At 37.2% G+C, this 20,273-nt stretch overlaps 1 protein-coding gene across 5 annotated transcripts in view; it reads left to right on the forward strand.

Annotated features, from left to right (window-relative positions):
* Positions 1–20,273, forward strand: part of LOC127550013 (protocadherin alpha-C2) — a 214,278-nt gene that overhangs the window by 3,958 nt on the left and 190,047 nt on the right. The window contains exon 1 of one of the 5 annotated variants that reach the window (XM_051978573.1): positions 2,375–6,499. The exons of 2 other annotated variants lie outside the window; for them this stretch is intronic. In XM_051978573.1, the coding sequence (XP_051834533.1) occupies positions 4,094–6,499 (2,406 nt within the window). In that variant the 5' untranslated portion in view covers positions 2,375–4,093. Of the gene's footprint in view, positions 1–2,374; positions 6,500–13,718; positions 16,393–20,273 lie in introns of those variants that run through there. 2 more of the 5 variants (XM_051978577.1, XM_051978574.1) reach the window with 2 other exon arrangements.

Genomic DNA, 20,273 nt, shown 5'->3' on the forward strand with positions numbered 1-20,273 from the left:
AAACAATATGACATAAATTATATATACAAAATAATGAAAAATCTAGTTTCAAATGAGCAATGTTGCAAAAAAGGTTTAAAAAAATGAAAAAAGTGTAAAATTATACTTCAATTTGCCCTCAGAGTTCATGGATTCTCTTTCTGGAGGTATATATTATTTTTCATCATTAATCCTTTAGAATTGTGTTTGATCATTGTACTGATGAGGGTAACTAAGAATTTCATAATTGATCATCATTATGGTATTGCTGTACAGTTATTTCTTAGTTTTGTTCATTCCTGGGTTTTTCTGAAGCTATCATCTTCATAATTTCTTATAGCACAATAGTACTGTCTCACCATTACATACTACATCTTGTTCAGCCATACCTCAGTGGGCATTCTTTCAATTTCCAATTTTTTCCACTGCAAAAAGAACTGATATAAATATTTTTGTATGTATAGATATTTTCCCTTTTTCTTTTATCTCTTTGGGATACAGACTAGTAATATTTCTGGGTTAAAGGGTATGCAAAGTTTATTAACCTTTGGTCACAGTTTCAAAATTTTCCCTAGAATGACTGGACCAATTTAAAACTGTATTAATACTGCATTATTTTACCTATTTTTCTACACTTCTCCATCCCCTGTCATTTTTCTTTTGAGGCATATAAGTCAATCGATATAGTACCTCAGCATTAATTTAATTTACATTTCTTTAATCAATAAAGAATTTTTTAGGTGATTATAGCTTTGATTTCTTTTTCTGAAAACTATTGGTTCATACCCTTTGACCATTTATCAATTGGAAAATGACTCAATTAAAAAAAATGTCACTGTTTCCTATATATCTGAGAAATGAGACCTTTTTCAGAGAAACTCTCTGTAAAAATTTCTCCTCAGATTCCTGCTTTCTTTCTAGTTTTGGCTGCATTGGTTTTGTTTAAACAAAAACTTTTAAATTTCATATTATCTCACATTATCTGTTATGCTTTTCGTGATCCTTCTCCTTCTCTCTCTTGTTCAGTCATAAACTGTATCCTTACCCATAGATATAATAGAAAAAATATGCCGTTTCCTTAATTTGCTTATCATATCATCCTTTATGTCTAAATCATATACCCATTTTGACTTTACCTTAGTTTGAGATATTGCTTTATGCCTAGATTCTGCCACATTGCTTTTCAGTTTTCCCAGCAATTTTTGTCAAATCGGGAATTCTTACCCCAAAGCTTGTGTCTTTGGGTTTATAAGATAATAGATAACTGTGGTCATTTAGTGTATATGGTGGACCTAAGCTATTCCACTGATCTACCACCCTCTTTCTTAGCCAGTACCACATTATTTTGATGATTACCACTTTAGTGATATAGTTTGAAATCCAGGTAGTCTTCCATCCATCACCTTTTTTGACTACTGATGTCCTTGATAGTCTTGACCAAAACCTAGCTCTTTCAAAAAGGCTTCTCTATTTCCATATGTAAGTTTCCATCTTTCATCCTAACTTCCAATAACAATTTGTCTTTCTATCTCCAAAATGTCCTTTAAAAGATATCTTCATTTTCTGTGTATTATAGTGATCCCTAAATGCCATGCACACAGGGATGATGTCTGGTCTAAGTTGTAAATCTCTTCATTATTACTTACAAGATGTTTTTTTTTTTTTAGAAAGAGGGTAATTAAGAAAAGTTGATAAAAGTGAATTTCTTAGTACAATGACTAGTTTTCTTCTATGAAAATATGGACAAAATAAATATGTCATCTGGATAAACTATTGTTTGCAGGATCTATTTCTTAGTTGTCATCTATCCTTAGGAATTGAAATCATGTTTTTTTTTAACTTAGATTTTCATTATACAATTTCCAGTATTATGTCTACTTTTACTTTTCTTTTTCAGACCTGAAACTTGAGATCTGGCTTTGATCCGTCTTTTGATTGTTCTTTTAAAAATCCTATTAAGTACTTCACTTCAGCTAGTTTGAATCCAGTACCAGATTTCTTCTCATTCATTTTGTGCTCTTAGTTTTGACTGTGGTAGCATCATTTTTGTCATTTGTAAATTTAATCTCTAACAAAAAATAAAAAAAAGTTTTTATAGGAATTGTTTGTTTAAATAGTTATATTTCAATTGATACCCAATCGCTCTCCTTTTAAAAGGAATTAATTGAAATATTTCAATTAATTTTCTCCATGATGGTTAAGGTATCTTGGCCATTTTACTAGATAGGGCATATTTCTGTTTGTGCTAAGCACAAATGAGGCTGTCAAAAAGCATCTAATGATTAATCACAATTATCTTATCCATTCCCATTGTGTTGCATATCTCTTTACTTTCCATAGACATCTCTAATTCTTAAGGTTCCCTATTTGAATGGAAGAAATATTAATGCTGAATAATACTAAGGATATTGGAGGTATATGGGTTTTCTTCATCAATTGCCAGTGCTTTTGCCAACTCTATTAATTTTATGAGAACGCTAAATTAGAATCCTCAATACATGTTTGTACTTATGGCATTATAACAGAAATATTATTTGTTAAGACTAGCAGTCATAGAAGCAGTAGTCACTTAATATAATTTCTCTATAGTAATATTTTTTTCCTTTATTTAGAAGCAATAAGAGTGAGAGGATTTGAAAAAAGAGGGAAAGTTTAAAAATTTTATGTGAGACGATGTGATGAAACTACCCTAATACAAGCCCCCATTTCATGCTTGGATAATTGCAATAGTCTTATTGATAGTTCTGCAGTTTTTTTTTAGTCTTTTTACTCATCCTTCACTCAGTTGGCAAAGTCATTTTCCTTAAATATAGATCTGATCATGTCACGGCTTAATAAGCTCCAATGGTTCCCTATTACCTTCAGAATTAAGCATAAAATCTCTGTTTAGCATACAAAATCCTTGATATGGTGCCTCTATACCTTTCTAATCATCTTACACTTTACACAACCTTCAGCCCTCCTCCCATCCAATGCCTCTGTAATCTAGTGACATTGGCCTCTTCTGTTCCTCAAACTAGACATTCCTTTGGCTCTGGGCATTTTCCCTAGTTGTCCTATAAATGTGAAATGCTTTCTCTTCTCATATCCACCTCTTGGATTCTCTGGTTTCCTGTATTTCCTACCTAAAATCCCAACTTTTAGAAAAAACCTTTCCAAATCTTTCTTAATTCTAGTGCCTTCCTTTTGTTGGCTGTTTCCAATTTATTTTGAATATAAACTATTCATAAGTACTGTTGGCAAGTAGTCTCCCCCAAAAGACAGTGTGCTCCTTCAAAGCAGAGCTTGTGTTTTTTTCTTTCTTTGTATCTTAATTGCTTAGATACCTAGTGCCTAGTACTAGGCACAGAGTGGCACTTAATATTTATTGACAATTTAAAAATGCATCACAAATATTTTTAAATGCAAGCTGATATTATTCGCATTCTTATAGTACTTTAAGGTCTACAAAGTGATTTCCTTGCCCAACTATTTTCCATGTGAAGAACTGACACTGAGAGGGCCCAGTAAGTAGCCTCAAGGCTTCTGACTTTTCTGACTGTCACATCCAGTACTCGTCCAGAGTTCCTGTTTAGCATTTTTAAACATGCCGGCGTTCCACCTCTTCAAAAGGAAATTCATTTTCTTTCCTTACTATATTAACTTGTTCCTGAATATTTAAAACCAATTTAAAGACTTAAAAGAACTAAAGCACCATTTCGTTCATTATGAAGCAGCAGAAGCAATCGCAGTGCTTGAATCCTTTCCTTCGACGAAGAAAACTTGTTATATGCTGATAAAATTCGCAAAACGAGAAATATGAAAAAATATTTACGAAACAAAATTAAATGCTGGGCAATATAGGAGCTGCTTTTTTTTTTTTTTTTTTTTTTTTTTTTTTTTTACAGCATAAAGATCATTTTTACTTACGCTTTCGTGCCACATGATGTCGCTGTCTACCACGGAATATCACTAGCACTCCCTTTTAGGGTGTTGGGGGAAGGCTCTATTTTGTAGTTAAATGATGCAAAGCAATGGCGGATGCTGCAGAATGAGTCTGGAAGAAACGGACACCTATTTTTAACTGTATTCCAAGATTTGAGCTATCCTTTGGAGTATAGCAGAGTGGTTTGCGATGGTGTTTTCCTGGGGAGGAGACTGTGGAGCCCAGCAGTTGCTGCTCTTCTTTCTGCTCCACACATCCTGGGAGGTGGGGAGCGGCCAGATCCATTATTCGGTGCCGGAAGAAGCGAAACACGGTACGTTCGTGGGGCGCATCGCGCAAGATCTCGGTCTGGAGGTCGGGGAGTTGGTGTCAAGGCTGTTCCGGATTGTGTCCAAAGGCCGCAGGGATTACTTGGAGGTAAATGTGCAGAATGGCATTTTGTTTGTGAATTCTCGGATCGACCGGGAGGAGCTGTGCAGCCGCAATCCTGTTTGTAGCATCCATTTAGAGGTGATCGTGGACAAGCCTCTGCAGGTTTTTCATGTGGAGGTGGAGATCAAGGACATCAATGACAACCCTCCTATATTTCCAGTGAAGGAACAAAAATTGTTTATTCCCGAATCCAGGTTGCCTGATTCAAGGTTTCCTCTAGAGGGAGCCTCAGACTCGGATATTGGCTCTAATGCCTTACTTAGTTACAGGCTTAGCGCCAGTGATTACTTCATTCTAGAAATAAAATCAAAGAATGATCAAAGTAAATTGGTCGAACTGGTGCTTAAAAAACCACTAGATAGAGAGGAAGTTCCCGAACATCATTTAATACTATCAGCCACAGATGGGGGCAAACCCGAACTCACGGGCACAGTACAGCTGCTCATCACAGTCCTGGATGTGAACGATAATGCCCCCACTTTCGAACGATCAGAATACGAAGTGAAGATAATGGAAAATGCGGTCCCCGGAACCTTAGTGATCAGACTGAACGCCTCCGATGCAGACGAGGGCACCAATCGGGAGATTTTATACTCTTTCAACAGTCTCACTCCACCTGTGATTAAAGATAAGTTTCACATAAATCCAGATACAGGAGAAATTTCAATTCAAGGACACTTGGATTTTGAAGATGTTAATTCGTATGAAATTAGAGTTGATGCAACAGATAAAGGAACTCCTTTATTTATTGGTCATTGTACGATCCTGGTGGAAATCTTGGACGCCAATGATAACGTCCCTAATATCTCAGTAACGTCGTTGTCGCTGCCTGTCAGAGAAGATGCCCCTCCTGGTACAGTCATTGCCTCAATCCGTGTGTCTGACAGAGACTCTGGTCCCAATGGGCAGGTGACTTGCTCACTGTCATCCCCTGGGCCCTTCACTCTGGTGTCCACCTTCAGAAATTACTACTCGCTGGTGTTGGAGGGTTCTGTGGATCGCGAGAGCGTGCCCGCCTATGAGCTCGTGGTGACTGCGAGGGACGGCGGGAAGCCAGCTCTCTGGACCACTGCCAGCGTGTCTGTGGCCATCGAAGACGTGAATGACAACGCGCCTGCCTTCGAGCAACCTGTGTATACTGTGTTTGTGAAGGAGAACAACCCTCCGGGACATCACATCTTCACAGTGTCGGCGTCGGACCCGGACGCGCAAGAGAACGCGCTGGTGTCTTACTCTTTGGTGGAGAGAAGGGTTGGGGAGCGTCCACTGTCTAGTTATGTGTCTGTGCACTCGGAGAGCGGGAAAGTGTACGCCTTGCAGCCCCTGGACCACGAGGAGCTGGAGCTGCTGCAGTTCCAGGTGAGCGCCCGGGACGCGGGCTTCCCTCCTTTAGGCAGCAACGTGAGCCTGCAGGTGTTTGTTCTCGACGAAAACGACAATCCTCCCGTGGTTCTGCCCCCTCACTCAGGGTCCGGAGCGGCTGGGGTCGCAGCCACGGAGTTGGTGTCCCAGTCGGTGACAGCGGGCCACGTCGTGGCCAAGATCCGCGCAGTTGACGCGGATTCCGGTTACAACGCGTGGTTGTCTTACGAGCTTCAGCCTGAGTTGGGCGTCGGTCGCAACCCTTTTCGGGTGGGGCTGTACACTGGCGAGATCAGCCTAACACGGGCTCTGGAGGAATCTGATGGGCCGAGGCAGACGCTGCTGGTGCTGGTGAAAGATCATGGAGAACCAGCCCTGTCTACCACAGCCACCGTGCGTGTATCAGTGGTGGAGAATGGACAGACCTCAAAGACTTTTTCAGGGGCTTCCGGAATCTCGGCAAAAGCTGGCATGGGGAAAGAGCCTGCGTTAGTGGATGTGAATGTTTATTTGATCATCGCCATCTGCTCAGTGTCCAGCCTGTTGGTACTGAGTCTACTGTTGTATGTGGCACTTCGGTGCTCCTCGCCTCCACAGGCTTCCTATGGGCCCAGCAAGCCCACGTTGGTGTGCTCAAGTGAAGTGGGGAGTTGGTCTTATTCTCAGCAGCGGCGGCAGGTTTGCTCTGGAGAAGGGGCGGCCAAGAACGACCTCATGGCCTTCAGCCCTAACCTCCCTCCGTGTCCTGTTTCTGGAGAAAGAGGCCAGAAGCAGGAGGCTGGCCTGGACAGCTCAGGGAAGGTGGGTGATTACTGATCTTTATTTTTGCTTAGATGGCAATTGCTGTTTCCTTCAAGACGGTCCACAATTGTTGTGATTCATTTCTCTTCCCTTAAAATTTTATTTTTCTCTCTTCAAATCATGCCTGCCATTTCTTAAGCAACCTGCTAAGATTTCAGGAATGCTTTTTTCCTCTTCTATTTTCTTCTTCATTTTCTCCTTTCTTCACATTCTTAAGTATGTCCCTTCTTGGGTCAAAATTTTCATTTATCTTTTACTTACCAGAATATGAAAAATGGTTACCCATTTCTATAAAATTCTTCTTTTGACTAGTTTTCATTATATCCCTCTACTTTAAAGAGGCCTACATAATCATTTTGTGTCATATATATCCTTAGTGTGAGTTTTATCTTCTGCATATTTAATTTCTTATTTTGATCGTTCTTGTATGTATTTCATTTATTGGATAAGTAAAATGGTAAAATCATCTTTAAAGTTATCTAGTTGCTTCCATTTAATGGCATTGCATAGCCACTATGAAAAACGATTTAGAAAACATAAAATTAATTGTCTGTGCAAGGACTTTTTAAATTTTTCCCATTAATAGGGCCTTTTTGCTCAAGAAATTTTTGTGATCCGTATTTCAAAGGTGAATGTAAAGTAGGTATACATACCAAATATTTACTGATAATAAATCATAATTTTGTGACTCCCACATTCAGTTATCAGACCCCATATGGGGTTGTGATCCTCAATTTAAAAAGTTGGTTTTTATGCCAATGCTAGCTAACATTTATATATCATATTAAGGTTTTCAAAATTTTTTAAAAATAGTATTGTATTTTATCCTCCCAAGTATCCTGAGAGGTAAGTGCTATTTTTATTTCTATTTTATAAATGTGGAAAGTGATGTTTGCTATAATGATTGCCATAATCTGTCAGTGAATTGAATTAATTGTTGTGGACTCTGAATTTATTAATATCCATAGACAAACATATAGGATAGCATATATGTGTGAAAATGTGGTCAGGAGAAAAAAAGCCCAAGATTTTCAAATTATATAGCAGCTTTTTTTTCCAAAAATAATTCATAGAAACTGGATACTGTGAACATCAAAAACACCACCGAGGTATAAAATCAACTACATTTTAACAGTCAGGAAAAAAAAATATAATGGATGTATGATAAAAAGATATGAATGGAGAACAAGCATCACCTAAAAGTGAAAAAAAAGGTGGATATTATATTTCTGCTAGTGAAATGTAAATCACTTACTAATAGCAAACTTTCTATAATAGCAAAAGCCTGTCCTTTCTACTCAAATATTTTACTAATGTTGCTGAATAAAAGTGAAACCTGGAATGCCACTTCCTCTGAAGACATAATGGTTAAAATTATATGGAGAGTGATGCAAAGGGGAACTATGGGTATGAGTAGTCTGAAATATAAACAATGATAACTTCTGTAGAAGATCACAGGATGTCATCAATGAGTTTTATGAAAGTGTGCCAAGACCTGACATGTGCCAAGAGAAATGGATGACAGATGGATAGTTAGTCAGAGTGCTCTGTTGATATGCCTTAATTATTGGAGAAATCAAAGAAGGGCTCCCGCAGGTTGGGCAGATCCTTTTTGACTAACTTGTGTGAAGAGATTGGTAGTTACAGAAAATGGGCAAACATTGATAGGTTCTTCTGTTATTGATGAAATCATAGAACCATTTAATTTTTGAATTTGTATTCTTTTGGGAGCCTGAACTCTTGATGATATGCCACATTTTGAGCACAACAAAAATATGTTTCAAAGTTATTAAATGGCATTATTCAGTTATTATGACAGTCTGTCTAATAGGTAAAGGAATCTATCAAAGTACCCTCTCTGATACTTAACCATGGCAAAATTTGTAATTTTCTTAGCAAAATAGTAGAGTAGTTTACCATTTCCTTTTCTAACTCAGTTTAGAGATGAGGAAACTGAAGCAAACAGAGTTAAGAGATTTGTCCAAGGTCACACAATGAGTAAATGTCTGAGGCATTCATCTCTCAAGTTAGGTCTTCTTGACTTCAGGCCTGACCTACTGTTGCACCATGTAGTGAAGCCTTTGGAAATGTAGTTGGTCATTGTCTTAATTAAAGTTATAGAATTAAAGCTGATAATCTGGACAACATAATTGTTGCTGTATAATTATTTTTCTTCATTTTGTTCACTTCATTTTACATCATAACCATTCCCTTCATTTTATAGCAAATTAATATTCCATCATATTTACATATCATAATTTCTTAAACCATTTTCCTATTTAAGTTTCCAGTTCCTTTAGACTAAGAAAGAGCTGCTATAATTATTTTTGTATATATAGACCTTTTTCCTTTGCCTTTGCCTTTTTGGGTATGAAGATCTAGTAGCTGAATATGGGTGCCATATGGGTGAAAGTTTATGCAAAAAACTATTTATTGATGGTTCCAAGTTGTTCCCCCAGAGTGGTGGGACTAGTTCATAACTCCACTCACAGTGCATTAGTATACCGTTTTTTTTCACATCCCCTCTAGTGATTTTTTTTTATTAGCCAATCTGATAGATGTGAGGTGGTGCCACAGAAGTGATTTTAGTTGCATTTGTCTTTATCAATCGTGATATAGAGCATTTTATGTAACTATTATTAGTTTTGATCTTTTTTTTCTCAGAAAGTACCAGTTCATATTCTTTAACCGTTGGAGAATAGCATTATTTTTTTAAAAATAAATTTGACTCAATTTCTTATAAGAAATGCAGTCTTTATCAGGAAAACTTATTGTGAAAAGAATTTCCCCCAGTTTTCTGTTTTCTTTCTAATTTTAGCTGCATTGGTTTTGTTTGTGCAAAACCTTGTTAATTTCATATAATCATAATTATCCATTACACTTCCCATGATCTTCTCTCTCTTGGTAATAAATTGTTTTCTTATCCACAGTTCTGGCAAATCAAAACTTCTGTGCTTCCCTAATTTGCTTATGATACCACCCTTTATGTTTAAACCACAAATCTATTTTGACTTTATCTTAGTATACGGTTTGAAATATTTCTTTATGCATAGTTTCTGCCAAACTGATTTCCAGTTTTCCTAGCAATTTTTGTCAAATAGGGAATTCTTGTCTCCAAAATTTGGATCTTTGGGTTTATGAAACATGAGATCATTGTGGTCCTTTAGAAGGGTATATTGTGGAATCTATCTTATAGATATAGTGGAATCCACTTATCTACCACCCTATTTCTTGGCCAGTACACATTGTTTTGATGACTAACAATTTGTGTTATAGTTTGAAACCTGTTACTGCTAAGTAGTCTTCTTTCATTTTCACTACTCTTCCTCAGTTCTTTGATATTCCTAACCAAAATCCACCTCTTTCAAGAAGCCTTTCCTATTTCCATATGTAACTTCCCATCTCTTCCTCGGACCCCCCATAATAATTTGTTTTACTATCTTCAAGATGTGCTTTAAATTATAGCTTCATTTACTGTGTTTTATAATGATCACGTAAATGCCATGCACACAGTGATTATGCTTTAAATCTCTTCATTATTGCTTACAGCAGTGTTTAGAAATCAGGTATTTAAGAAGAGTTAATAAAAGTGGATTTGTTAGTATTGTGACTAATCTCTTCTATGAAATATAAAGGACAAAAATCAATATTTTACTGGATAAACTACTGATCATGTTCTTTAATTTCTTCTCAATTTTATATTTTTAGTATCAAATTTCCAACACTACACTATTATGTATCTTTCTTCTTCAGATCTGAAACTTCAGATTTGGCTTTGATACATGTCCTGATTGTTCTTTTTAAAAATGATATTAAGGACTTTACTTCAGCTAGTTTGAATCCAGGAATATTTCCCTCCTATTCATTTTGTGCTCTTTTTTTTTTTTTGGTGTTTTGTAAATTTAATAATCTTTCATGGATATAATATTTTTTATCATTAAGATTTTTGAAGAGTAACTTTATTGGTCAGAATAGACAAATTTCATGGGAAGATTTAATATAACATTATTTTTTGAAAAAAGTAGGAAATTTTATTGTTTTTAAAGGAAATTATTTCATTTAAATGGTTACATTTAAGTTGATACCTAATCTCTTTTTTAAAATTTATTTTTATTTTTATTTTTTTTAAATTGATACCTAATCTCTTTGTCTCTGTTTCTCTGTGTCTCTCTCTGTGTCTCTGTCTCCATCTCTCTCTCTGTTTTTCTGTCTGTCTCTGTCTCTGTCTGTCTGTCTGTCTGTCTCTCCCCTCCTTTTCCTTCCCTTGCTCATCTTTCTCTTCTTCCTCATCCTTCTTTCTCTGCCTCATTAATTGAGATATTTTCTTTATGGTAGTCAAGAGATATTAGCCATTTTTTTCAGATCAGGCACATATCTATTTGTACTGAGCATAGACTAGGCTATCAATAAGCAACTAATGATTGGGCAGGATTATTATCCATTTGTCATGTTTTGCATGCCTCTCAATTTTTCCCAGGTCTCTCTAATTCCTTAACATTTTGTATTTGTATGGAATTTAGGTGATGCAGTGGATAAAGCATCAGCCCTGAAGTCAGGAGGACCTGAGTTCAAATCTGGTCTCAGACATTTAACCACTTCCTGGCTGTGTGATTCTGGGCAAGTCACTTAACCCCAATTGCCTCAGCAAATATATATATATATAATTTGTATGGAAGAAATAATAATATTGGAGATACTGAAAATATGGAAATTTTTGTGAAACTTGGCATCTGTAATATGTATTTGAACTCATGTGTTGGCAGTTTATAGAAGTCATTGAACTTATTTCATCAGTCATTATGTTTTTCTTTCTTTAGAAGGAATAAAGGTGGTAGCTTTGAAATAAGGGAAAAAACAATAAAATTTCATGATAGATGAGATGATACTATTGTAATTAACTTAATTTTTAACATTCATTAAGAAAATAGAAATTTAGTTATAACATTCTTGGTAAAGAGTGATTATTACAATAATGGACATAGGAGGATGGAGATAAAGAGGGGAAAACTAGCTTCAATAAATTACTGAAAATTAAAAGTAAGTGATTCATTAATTAGAACCATGCCTATTTAAATTTCTTATTAGTTCCCTAAGAAACTTTAGGAAGAACACAGACCTTAATCGATTTCCTGAAAGTTATGAGTATCAAAGAGCAAAGAGATCCTGAGTAGTAGGGAATTAGATTTTGCCACAGTGTTAGGGCAGACCGTGTTAGTTATTCTTTGGGTTATCTTCAGAACATTTTCTAGATCACCCAGAAACAACTTGTCATTGTCTAAGAATCTTAAAATTTTCATCTCTCCCCTTAAGGCAATAAAGAAGTATTAGAATGATTATCACAGTTCAATCTTCTGAAAGTATTTGCTAAATGCCTACTGTAAAAAAATGTTATTTGCTAAACACAGAGCATTCAAAAATTACTGACAAAGTGATATATAGGAATTAGACTAATCACTCAGATAAGATTCATAAATAACAGAACAAAGGGATTATGAAATATGTGGCCAAAAAGAAGTATAGTGTGCTATAAGAATTCAGTGGAGATTGCATTTGAACTAGATCTTGAAGAATGAATAGAATTTGTGTAAGCAGAAATAAAGCAGAATTCTCCATAGAATGAAATCAGAATATAACTTTTTAAAAAAAGAAAAATTGCAACTTGTGATATACCTAGGATAAGCACCTTTCAGTGAGTCAAAGCCTTCTGTTAAGCAGTAGGAGCTATGGCTGGGAGAACAGGGTCTTTAAATTATATCCCCAGAGATACACAGCCAGCACATATCATATGCATGATTTGAGACAATGTTTTTCTAACTCCAACGTTGGTTCTGGGAATATGTTATTCATTGGAATTTATCTTCCTTCCCCAACACACTTCTCCTTTCCTATCTTACCTATTACTGTTGAGGGTACTACCACCATTTCTCAGACTTGCAACCTAGATATCTTGCTTGATTCCACATTCTTTCAGCACCAATTATCCTATTTGTTGATTTTGTCTTCTTGATATCTCTAGCATGTGTGACCTTTTCTTCTTTGACACTTCCAAACACTCTTGTGCAGGCTCTCATCACCTCATGGTTGTATAGTTGCAATAGACTATTTAATAGATTTGCCTTCCACAAGTTTTTCTACTCATCCTCCATTAACCTGGCAAAATGATCTTCCTTAAGTGTAAGTCTGACCATGCCATCCTTAATAAGCTCCAATGGTTCCCTGCAGAATTCAGTATAAAATCCTTTACTCAGCTTGCGAAACTCTTGATAAGTAGCCTCTATAGTTTTTAGACATTTTACACCTTACATAACCCTTCAGCATCTTCCCCCCAAATACTCTGTAATTCAATGACATAGGTCTTCTTGATGTTCCTCAAAAAAAAGACATTTCATTTCTTGATACTGAGCATTTTCCCTGGTTGACTACAAGTGTGGAATGTTCTCCCCTCCTCATCTCCAATTCTTGGATTCTCCGGCTTTCTCAGAACTAACTTCTACAAGAAACATTTCCAAATCTTTCTTAATTCCAGTGCCTTCTTTGTGTTGGTTATTTCCAATTTATCTTGAATATAAGTTGTTCATAAATAGTTGTTGGCAAGTTGTCTCTCTCAATAGAGTATGTGCTACTTCAAAACAGGACCTGTGTTTTCTCTTTCTTTTTATCCTAAGTTCTTAGGTACGTAAGTGCTTAGTGCCTAGTACACAGTGGCACCTAATAATTTAGTGACAATTTCAAAAAGCATTATTAATATTTTAAAGACAAGGTGAAATTTTTTACATTCTCGTAGTACTTTAAGTTTTACAAAGACATTTCCTGCCCAGCTAGCATTATTGTCTCCATTTTATATGTGAAGAAACCGACTTTGAGAGAGCAAGTGATTTGTTCACAGCCACAGTAAGTAAACTTCAGGAATCAGACCCAAGACTTCTCTGCTGAGTTTTTTTATGTAGTCCTTTTCCCATAGATACCAGTATTCCTGTTCAGTGCTCTATGACTGGAAGTACAAAGCCCATTTTCTTTCCTTACTACATCAATTTGTTTCTGAATATTTAAAACCAATTAAAAAATATAAAAGAATCAATGCACCATATCCTTCATCGTTAAGGAACACAAGCAGACACAACGATAGCATCCTTTTCATCTATGGAGAAGACTGCTGCTGTGCTGGAGCAGCTTACAAAACTCGAGAAATGAAAAATATTTTATGAAACCCAATTATATATTGGACAAGTTTTGTGTTTTTTTTTTTTTTTTTAAATACCGTAAAGAAAGATTGTAACTTACACACTGATGCCACATGATGTCGCTGTCGACCACGGAATGTCGCTAAACCGTATCTTTTGGGTCTTGGAGGGAGGCTCTATTTTGTCGTTAAATGATGCAAAGCAATGGCGGATGCTGCAGAATAAGACTGGAGGAAACAGACACCCATCTTTACCTGTATTCCAAAATTTGAGATATCCTTTGGAATAAAGCAAAGAGTGTTTGCAATGTTGTTTTCCCGGAGAGGTTGCTTGGGAGCCCAGCAGTTTCCATTCTTCTTTCTGCTCCATACATTTTGGAAAGTGGGGAGCGGCCAGATCCATTATTCGGTGGCGGAAGAAGCGAAACACGGTACGTTCGTGGGGCGCATCGCGCAGGACTTGGGTCTGGAGGTCGGGGAGCTGGTGTCTAGGATGTTCCGGATTGTGTCTAAGAGCCGTAAGGATTACTTGGAGGTAAATGTGCAGAATGGCATTTTGTTTGTGAATTCTCGGATCGACCGGGAGGAGCTGTGCAGCCGCAATCCTATTTGTAGCATCCATTTAGAGGTGATAGTAGACAAGCCTCTGCAAGTTTTTCATGTGGAGGTGGAGATCAAAGATATTAATGACAATTCACCCGTGTTCCCAGTGAAGGAACAAAAACTGTTTCTTTACGAATCCCGATTGCCTGATTCTTCCTTTCCTCTAGAGGGAGCCTCTGACTCGGATATTGGCTCTAATGCCTTACTTAGTTATAGGCTAAGCGCCAGTGATTACTTCATTCTAGAAATACAATCAAAGAATGATCAAAGTAAATTGGTCGAACTAGTGCTTAAAAAACCACTAGATAGGGAAGAAGTTCCTGAACATCATTTAATACTATCAGCCACAGATGGGGGCAAACCCGAACTCACGGGCACGGTGCAACTGCTCATCACAGTCCTGGATGTGAACGATAATGCCCCCATTTTTGAACGATCACAATACGAAGTGAAGGTCATAGAAAATGTGGTTCCCGGAACCTTAGTGATCAGACTGAACGCCTCCGATGCAGACGAGGGCACCAATCGGGAGATTTTATACTCTTTCAATAGTCTCGCTTCTCCTGTGATTAAAGATAAATTTCACATAAATCCAGATACAGGAGAAATTTCAATTCAAGGACATTTGGATTTTGAAGATGTTAATTCGTATGAAATTAGAGTAGATGCAACAGATCAAGGGACTCCCCCAATGACTGGTCATTGCACGGTCCTAGTGGAAGTCCAAGACGCCAATGATAACATTCCTAATATCTCAGTAACGTCGTTGTCGCTGCCTGTCAGAGAAGATGCCCCTCCTGGTACAGTCATTGCCTCAATCCGTGTGTCTGACAGAGACTCTGGCCCCAATGGGCAGGTGACTTGCTCACTGTTATCCCCTGGGCCCTTCACTCTGGTGTCCACCTTCAGAAATTACTACTCGCTGGTGTTGGAGGGTTCTGTGGATCGCGAGAGCGTGCCCGCCTATGAGCTCGTGGTGACTGCGAGGGACGGCGGGAAGCCAGCGCTCTGGACCACTGCCAGCGTGTCTGTGGCCATCGAAGACGTGAATGACAACGCGCCAGCCTTCGAGCAACCTGTGTATACTGTGTTTGTGAAGGAGAACAACCCTCCGGGCAGTCACATCTTCACAGTGTCGGCGTCGGACCCGGACGCGCAAGAGAACGCGCTGGTGTCTTACTCTTTGGTGGAGAGAAGGGTTGGGGAGCGTCCACTGTCTAGTTATGTGTCTGTGCACTCGGAGAGCGGGAAAGTGTACGCCTTGCAGCCCCTGGACCACGAGGAGCTGGAGCTGCTGCAGTTCCAGGTGGGCGCCCGCGACGCGGGCTTCCCTCCTTTAGGCAGCAACGTGAGCCTGCAGGTGTTTGTTCTCGACGAAAACGACAATCCTCCCGTGGTTCTGCCCCCTCACTCAGGGTCCGGAGCGGCTGGGGTCGCAGCCACTGAGTTGGTGTCCCAGTCGGTGACAGCGGGCCACGTCGTGGCCAAGATCCGCGCAGTTGACGCGGATTCCGGTTACAACGCGTGGTTGTCTTACGAGCTTCAGCCTGAGTTGGGCGTCGGTCGCAACCCTTTTCGGGTGGGGCTGTACACTGGCGAGATCAGCCTAACACGGGCTCTGGAGGAATCTGATGGGCCGAGGCAGACGCTGCTGGTGCTGGTGAAGGATCATGGAGAACCAGCCCTGTCTACCACAGCCACCGTGCGTGTATCAGTGGTGGAGAATGGACAGACCTCAAAGACTTTTTCAGGAGCTTCCGGGATCTCGGCAAAGGCTGGCATGGGGAAAGAGCCTGCGTTAGTGGATGTGAATGTTTATTTGATCATCGCCATCTGCTCAGTGTCCAGCCTGTTGGTGCTGAGTCTACTGTTGTATGTGGCACTTCGGTGCTCCTCGCCTCCACAGGCTTCCTATGGGCCCAGCAAGCCCACGTTGGTGTGCTCAAGTGAAGTGGGGAGTTGGTCTTATTCTCAGCAGCGGCGGCAGGTTTGCTCTGGAGAAGGGGCGGCCAAGAACGACCTCATGGCCTTCAGCCCTAACCTCCCTCCGTGTCCTGTTTCTGGAGAAAGAGGCCAGAAGCAGGAGGCTGGCCTGGACAGCTCAGGGAAGGTGGGTGATTACTGATCTTTATTTTTGCTTAGATGGCAATTGCTGTTTCCTTCAAGACGGTCCACAATTGTTGTGATTCATTCCTCTTCCCTTAAAATTTTATTTTTCTCTCTTCAAATCATGCCTGCCATTTCTTAAGCAACCTGCTAAGATTTCAGGAATGCTTTTTTCCTCTTCTATTTTCTTCTTCATTTTCTCCTTTCTTCACATTCTTAAGTATGTCCCTTCTTGGGTCAAAATTTTCATTTATCTTTTACTTACCAGAATATGAAACATGGTTACCCATTTTTATAAAATTCTTCTTTTGACTAGTTCTCATTATATCTCTCTACTTTAAAGAGACCTACATAATCATTTTGCACCATAAATATCCTTAGTGTGAGTTTTATCTTCTGCATATTTAATTTCTTATTTTGATCGTTCTTGTATGTATTTCATTTATTGAATAAGTAAAATCATAGTTTGGATGATCATCTTTAAAGCTATCTAGTTGCTTCCATTTAATGGCATTGCATAGCCACTGTGAAAAACGATTTAGAAAACATAAAATTAATTGTCTGTGCAAGGACTTCTTAAATTTTTCCCATTGATAGGTCCTTATAGCTCAAGAAATTTTTGTGACCCGTGTTTCAAAGGTGTATATAAAGTAGGTATACATACCAAAAATTTACTGATAATAAATCATAATTTTGTGACTCCCACATTCAGTTATGAGACCCCATATGGGATTGTGATCCTCAATTTAAGAAGCTGGGTTTTATGCCAATGCTAGCTAGTATTTATATATTTATATATCACAGTAAAGTTTTCAAAAATTTTTTTATAGTAGTGTATAGTCCTTCCAAGTATCCTGAGAGGTAAGTGCTATTTTTATTTCTATTTTATAAATGTGGAAAGTGAGGTTTGCTATCATGATTGCCATAATCTGTCAGTGAATTGAATTGATTGTTGTGGATTGTGAATTTATTAATACCCATAAACATACATACAGAGTAGCATATATGTATGAAAATGTGTCCAGGATAAGAGAGACCAAAGATTTGTAAATTATATAGCAGTTTTTTCTTTCAAAAATAATTCATAGAAATAGGATACACAGAACACCAAAGGGCGCCACAGTGGTAAAAAATCAACTACATTTTAAAAGTCAGGAAAAATATATAGTGGATGTGAGATTTAAAAAATATATAGATGAGCAATGAGCATCTCCTAAAAATGAAAAAGAGGTGGATATTATATTTTTTCTAGAGAAATGCAAATCACTTACTAATCGCAAATTTCCTATAATAGCAAAGGCCTGTCCTTTCTACTCAAATATTATACTGTTGTTGCTGAATAAAAATGAAATCTGGAATGTCACTTTCTCTGAAGAAATAAAGGTAAAAATCATACAGAGAGTGATGAAAAGGGGAAGTATGGGTATGAATAGTCTAAAATATAAACAATGATAATTTCTGTAGAAGATCACAGGATGTCATCAATGAGTTGTATGAGAGAAAGTGTGACAAATGTTGGCTTGTGCCAAGAGAAATGGATGACAGATAGATAATTAGTCAGAGTGCTCTATTGATATGCCTTAATTGTTGGGAGAAATCAAAGAAGGACTCCAGCATGTTGGGCAGATCCTTTTTGACTAACTTGTGTGAAGAGGTTGGTAGTTACAGAAAATAGGCAAACATTGAAAGGCTTTTCTATTATTGATGAAATCACCGATCCATTTAATTTTTGAGTTTGTATTCTTTTGCGAGCCTGAACTCTAGATGATATGCCACATTTTGAGCGCAAGAAAAATACATTTCAAAGTTACTAAATGGCATTATTCAGTTATTATGACAGTCTGTCTAAGGGGTAAAAGGATCTACCAAAGTACCCTCTCTGATGCTTCACCCTGGCAAAAATTGTAATTTCCTTGGCAAAATAGTAGAGTAGTTTACCATTTCCTTTTCTAATGCAGTTTACAGGTGAGGGAACTGAGGCAAACAGGGTTAAGAGAATTGCCCAAGGTCACACAATGAGTAAATGTCTGAGACCATTTCTGAACTTTGGAAATGTAGTTGGTCATTGTCTTAATCAAAGTTATAGAATTAAAGCTGATAATCTGGACAATATAATTGTTGCTGTATAATTATTTTTCTTTTGTTCACTTCATTTTACATCATAACCATTCTCTTCATTTTATAGCAAACTAATATTCCATAATATTTACATACCATAATTTCTTAAGCCATTTTCCTATTTAAGTTTCTAATTCCTTTAGACTAAGAAAGAACTACTATAATTATTTTTGTATATATAGACTTTTTTCCTTTTCCTTTGATCTTTTTGAGATGAAAATCTAGTAGCCCTGTTGCTGAGTGAAAGGGTATGCTAAAAGTCATGTTGGTAGTTCCAAATTGTTCTCCTAGAGTGGTGGAACCAGTTCATAACTCTGCCCACAGTGCATTAGTATACCTTTTTTCATATTCCCTCTAGTGATTTTTTTGTTAGCCAGGCTGATAGATGTGAGGTGGTGCCACAGAGATGGTTTTAGTTGCATTTCTTTTTATCAGTCATGATTTAGAGCATTTTATATAACTATTATTAGTTTTGCTACATTCTTCTCAAAAAGTACCATGTTTTTTAACCATGTACCAATTGCAGAATGGCATTATTTTTTCAAAAATAAATTTGACTCTGTTCCTTATGAGAAATGCAATCTTTATTAGAAAAACTCATTATAAAAATAATTTCCCCCAGTTTTCTATTTTCTTTCTAATTTTAGCTGCATTGCTTTTGTTTGTGAAAAACCTTATTAATTTCATATAATCACAATTATCCATTACACTTCCCATTAGCCTCTCTCTATGATTATATCACTCTTCATATTTAAACCATAAATCTATTTTGACTTTATCTTAGTATATGGTTTGAAATATTGCTTTATGCGTAGTTTCTGCCAAACTGATCCCCAGTTTTCCTAGCAATTTTTATCAAATAGGGAATTCCTGTCTCCAAAATTTGGATCTTTGAGTTTATGAAACATGAGATCATTGTGGTCATTTAGTAGGATATATTGTGGACCTAATCTATTCCACTTATCTACCACCCTATGTCTTGGCCAGTACACATTGTTTTGATGATTAACACTTTGTGTTCATCACCACCCTTCCCCAGTCCTTTAATATTCCTGACCAAACTCCACCTCTTTCAAGAAGCCTTCCCTGTTTCCATATGTAACTTCCCATCTTTTCCTTGGACCTCCAATAATAATTTATCTTGCTATCTCTAAGATGTGCTTTAAATTATAGCTTCATTATTGTGTGTTATAATGGTCATGGAAATGCCATGCACTCAGTGATTATGCTTTAAAATCTCTTCATTATTGCTTACAATAGTTTTTAGAAATCAGATAATTAAGAAAAGTTAATAAAAGTGGATTTGTTAGTATTGTGACTAGGTCTCTTCTATGAAACATAAAGGATAAAAAATCAATATTTTACCTGGATAAACTACTGATTGCAAGTTTTATTTTTTGGTTGTCATCTATCCTTGGGCATTATTCAAATCATGTTCTTTAATTTCTTCTTAATTTTATATTTTTAGTATCACATTTCCAACACTATACTATTTATTATGTGTACCTTTCTTCTTCAGACCTGAAACTTCAGATTTGGCTTTGATACATGTCCTGATTGTTCTTTTTTAAAATGATATTAAAGACTTTACTTCAGCTAATTTGAATCCAGTGAGATTTTACCCTATTCATTTTGTGCTCTTGTTCTTTTGGTGTTTTGTAAATTTAATAATCTTTCGTGGATATAATATTTGTTATCATTAAGATTTTTGAAGAGTAATTTTATTGGTCAGAATAGATAAATTTCATAGGAAGATTTATGGTGACA

The sequence above is a fragment of the Antechinus flavipes genome, chromosome 2, assembly GCF_016432865.1.
Source record: "Antechinus flavipes isolate AdamAnt ecotype Samford, QLD, Australia chromosome 2, AdamAnt_v2, whole genome shotgun sequence".
Classification (NCBI taxonomy): Eukaryota; Metazoa; Chordata; class Mammalia; order Dasyuromorphia; family Dasyuridae; genus Antechinus; species Antechinus flavipes.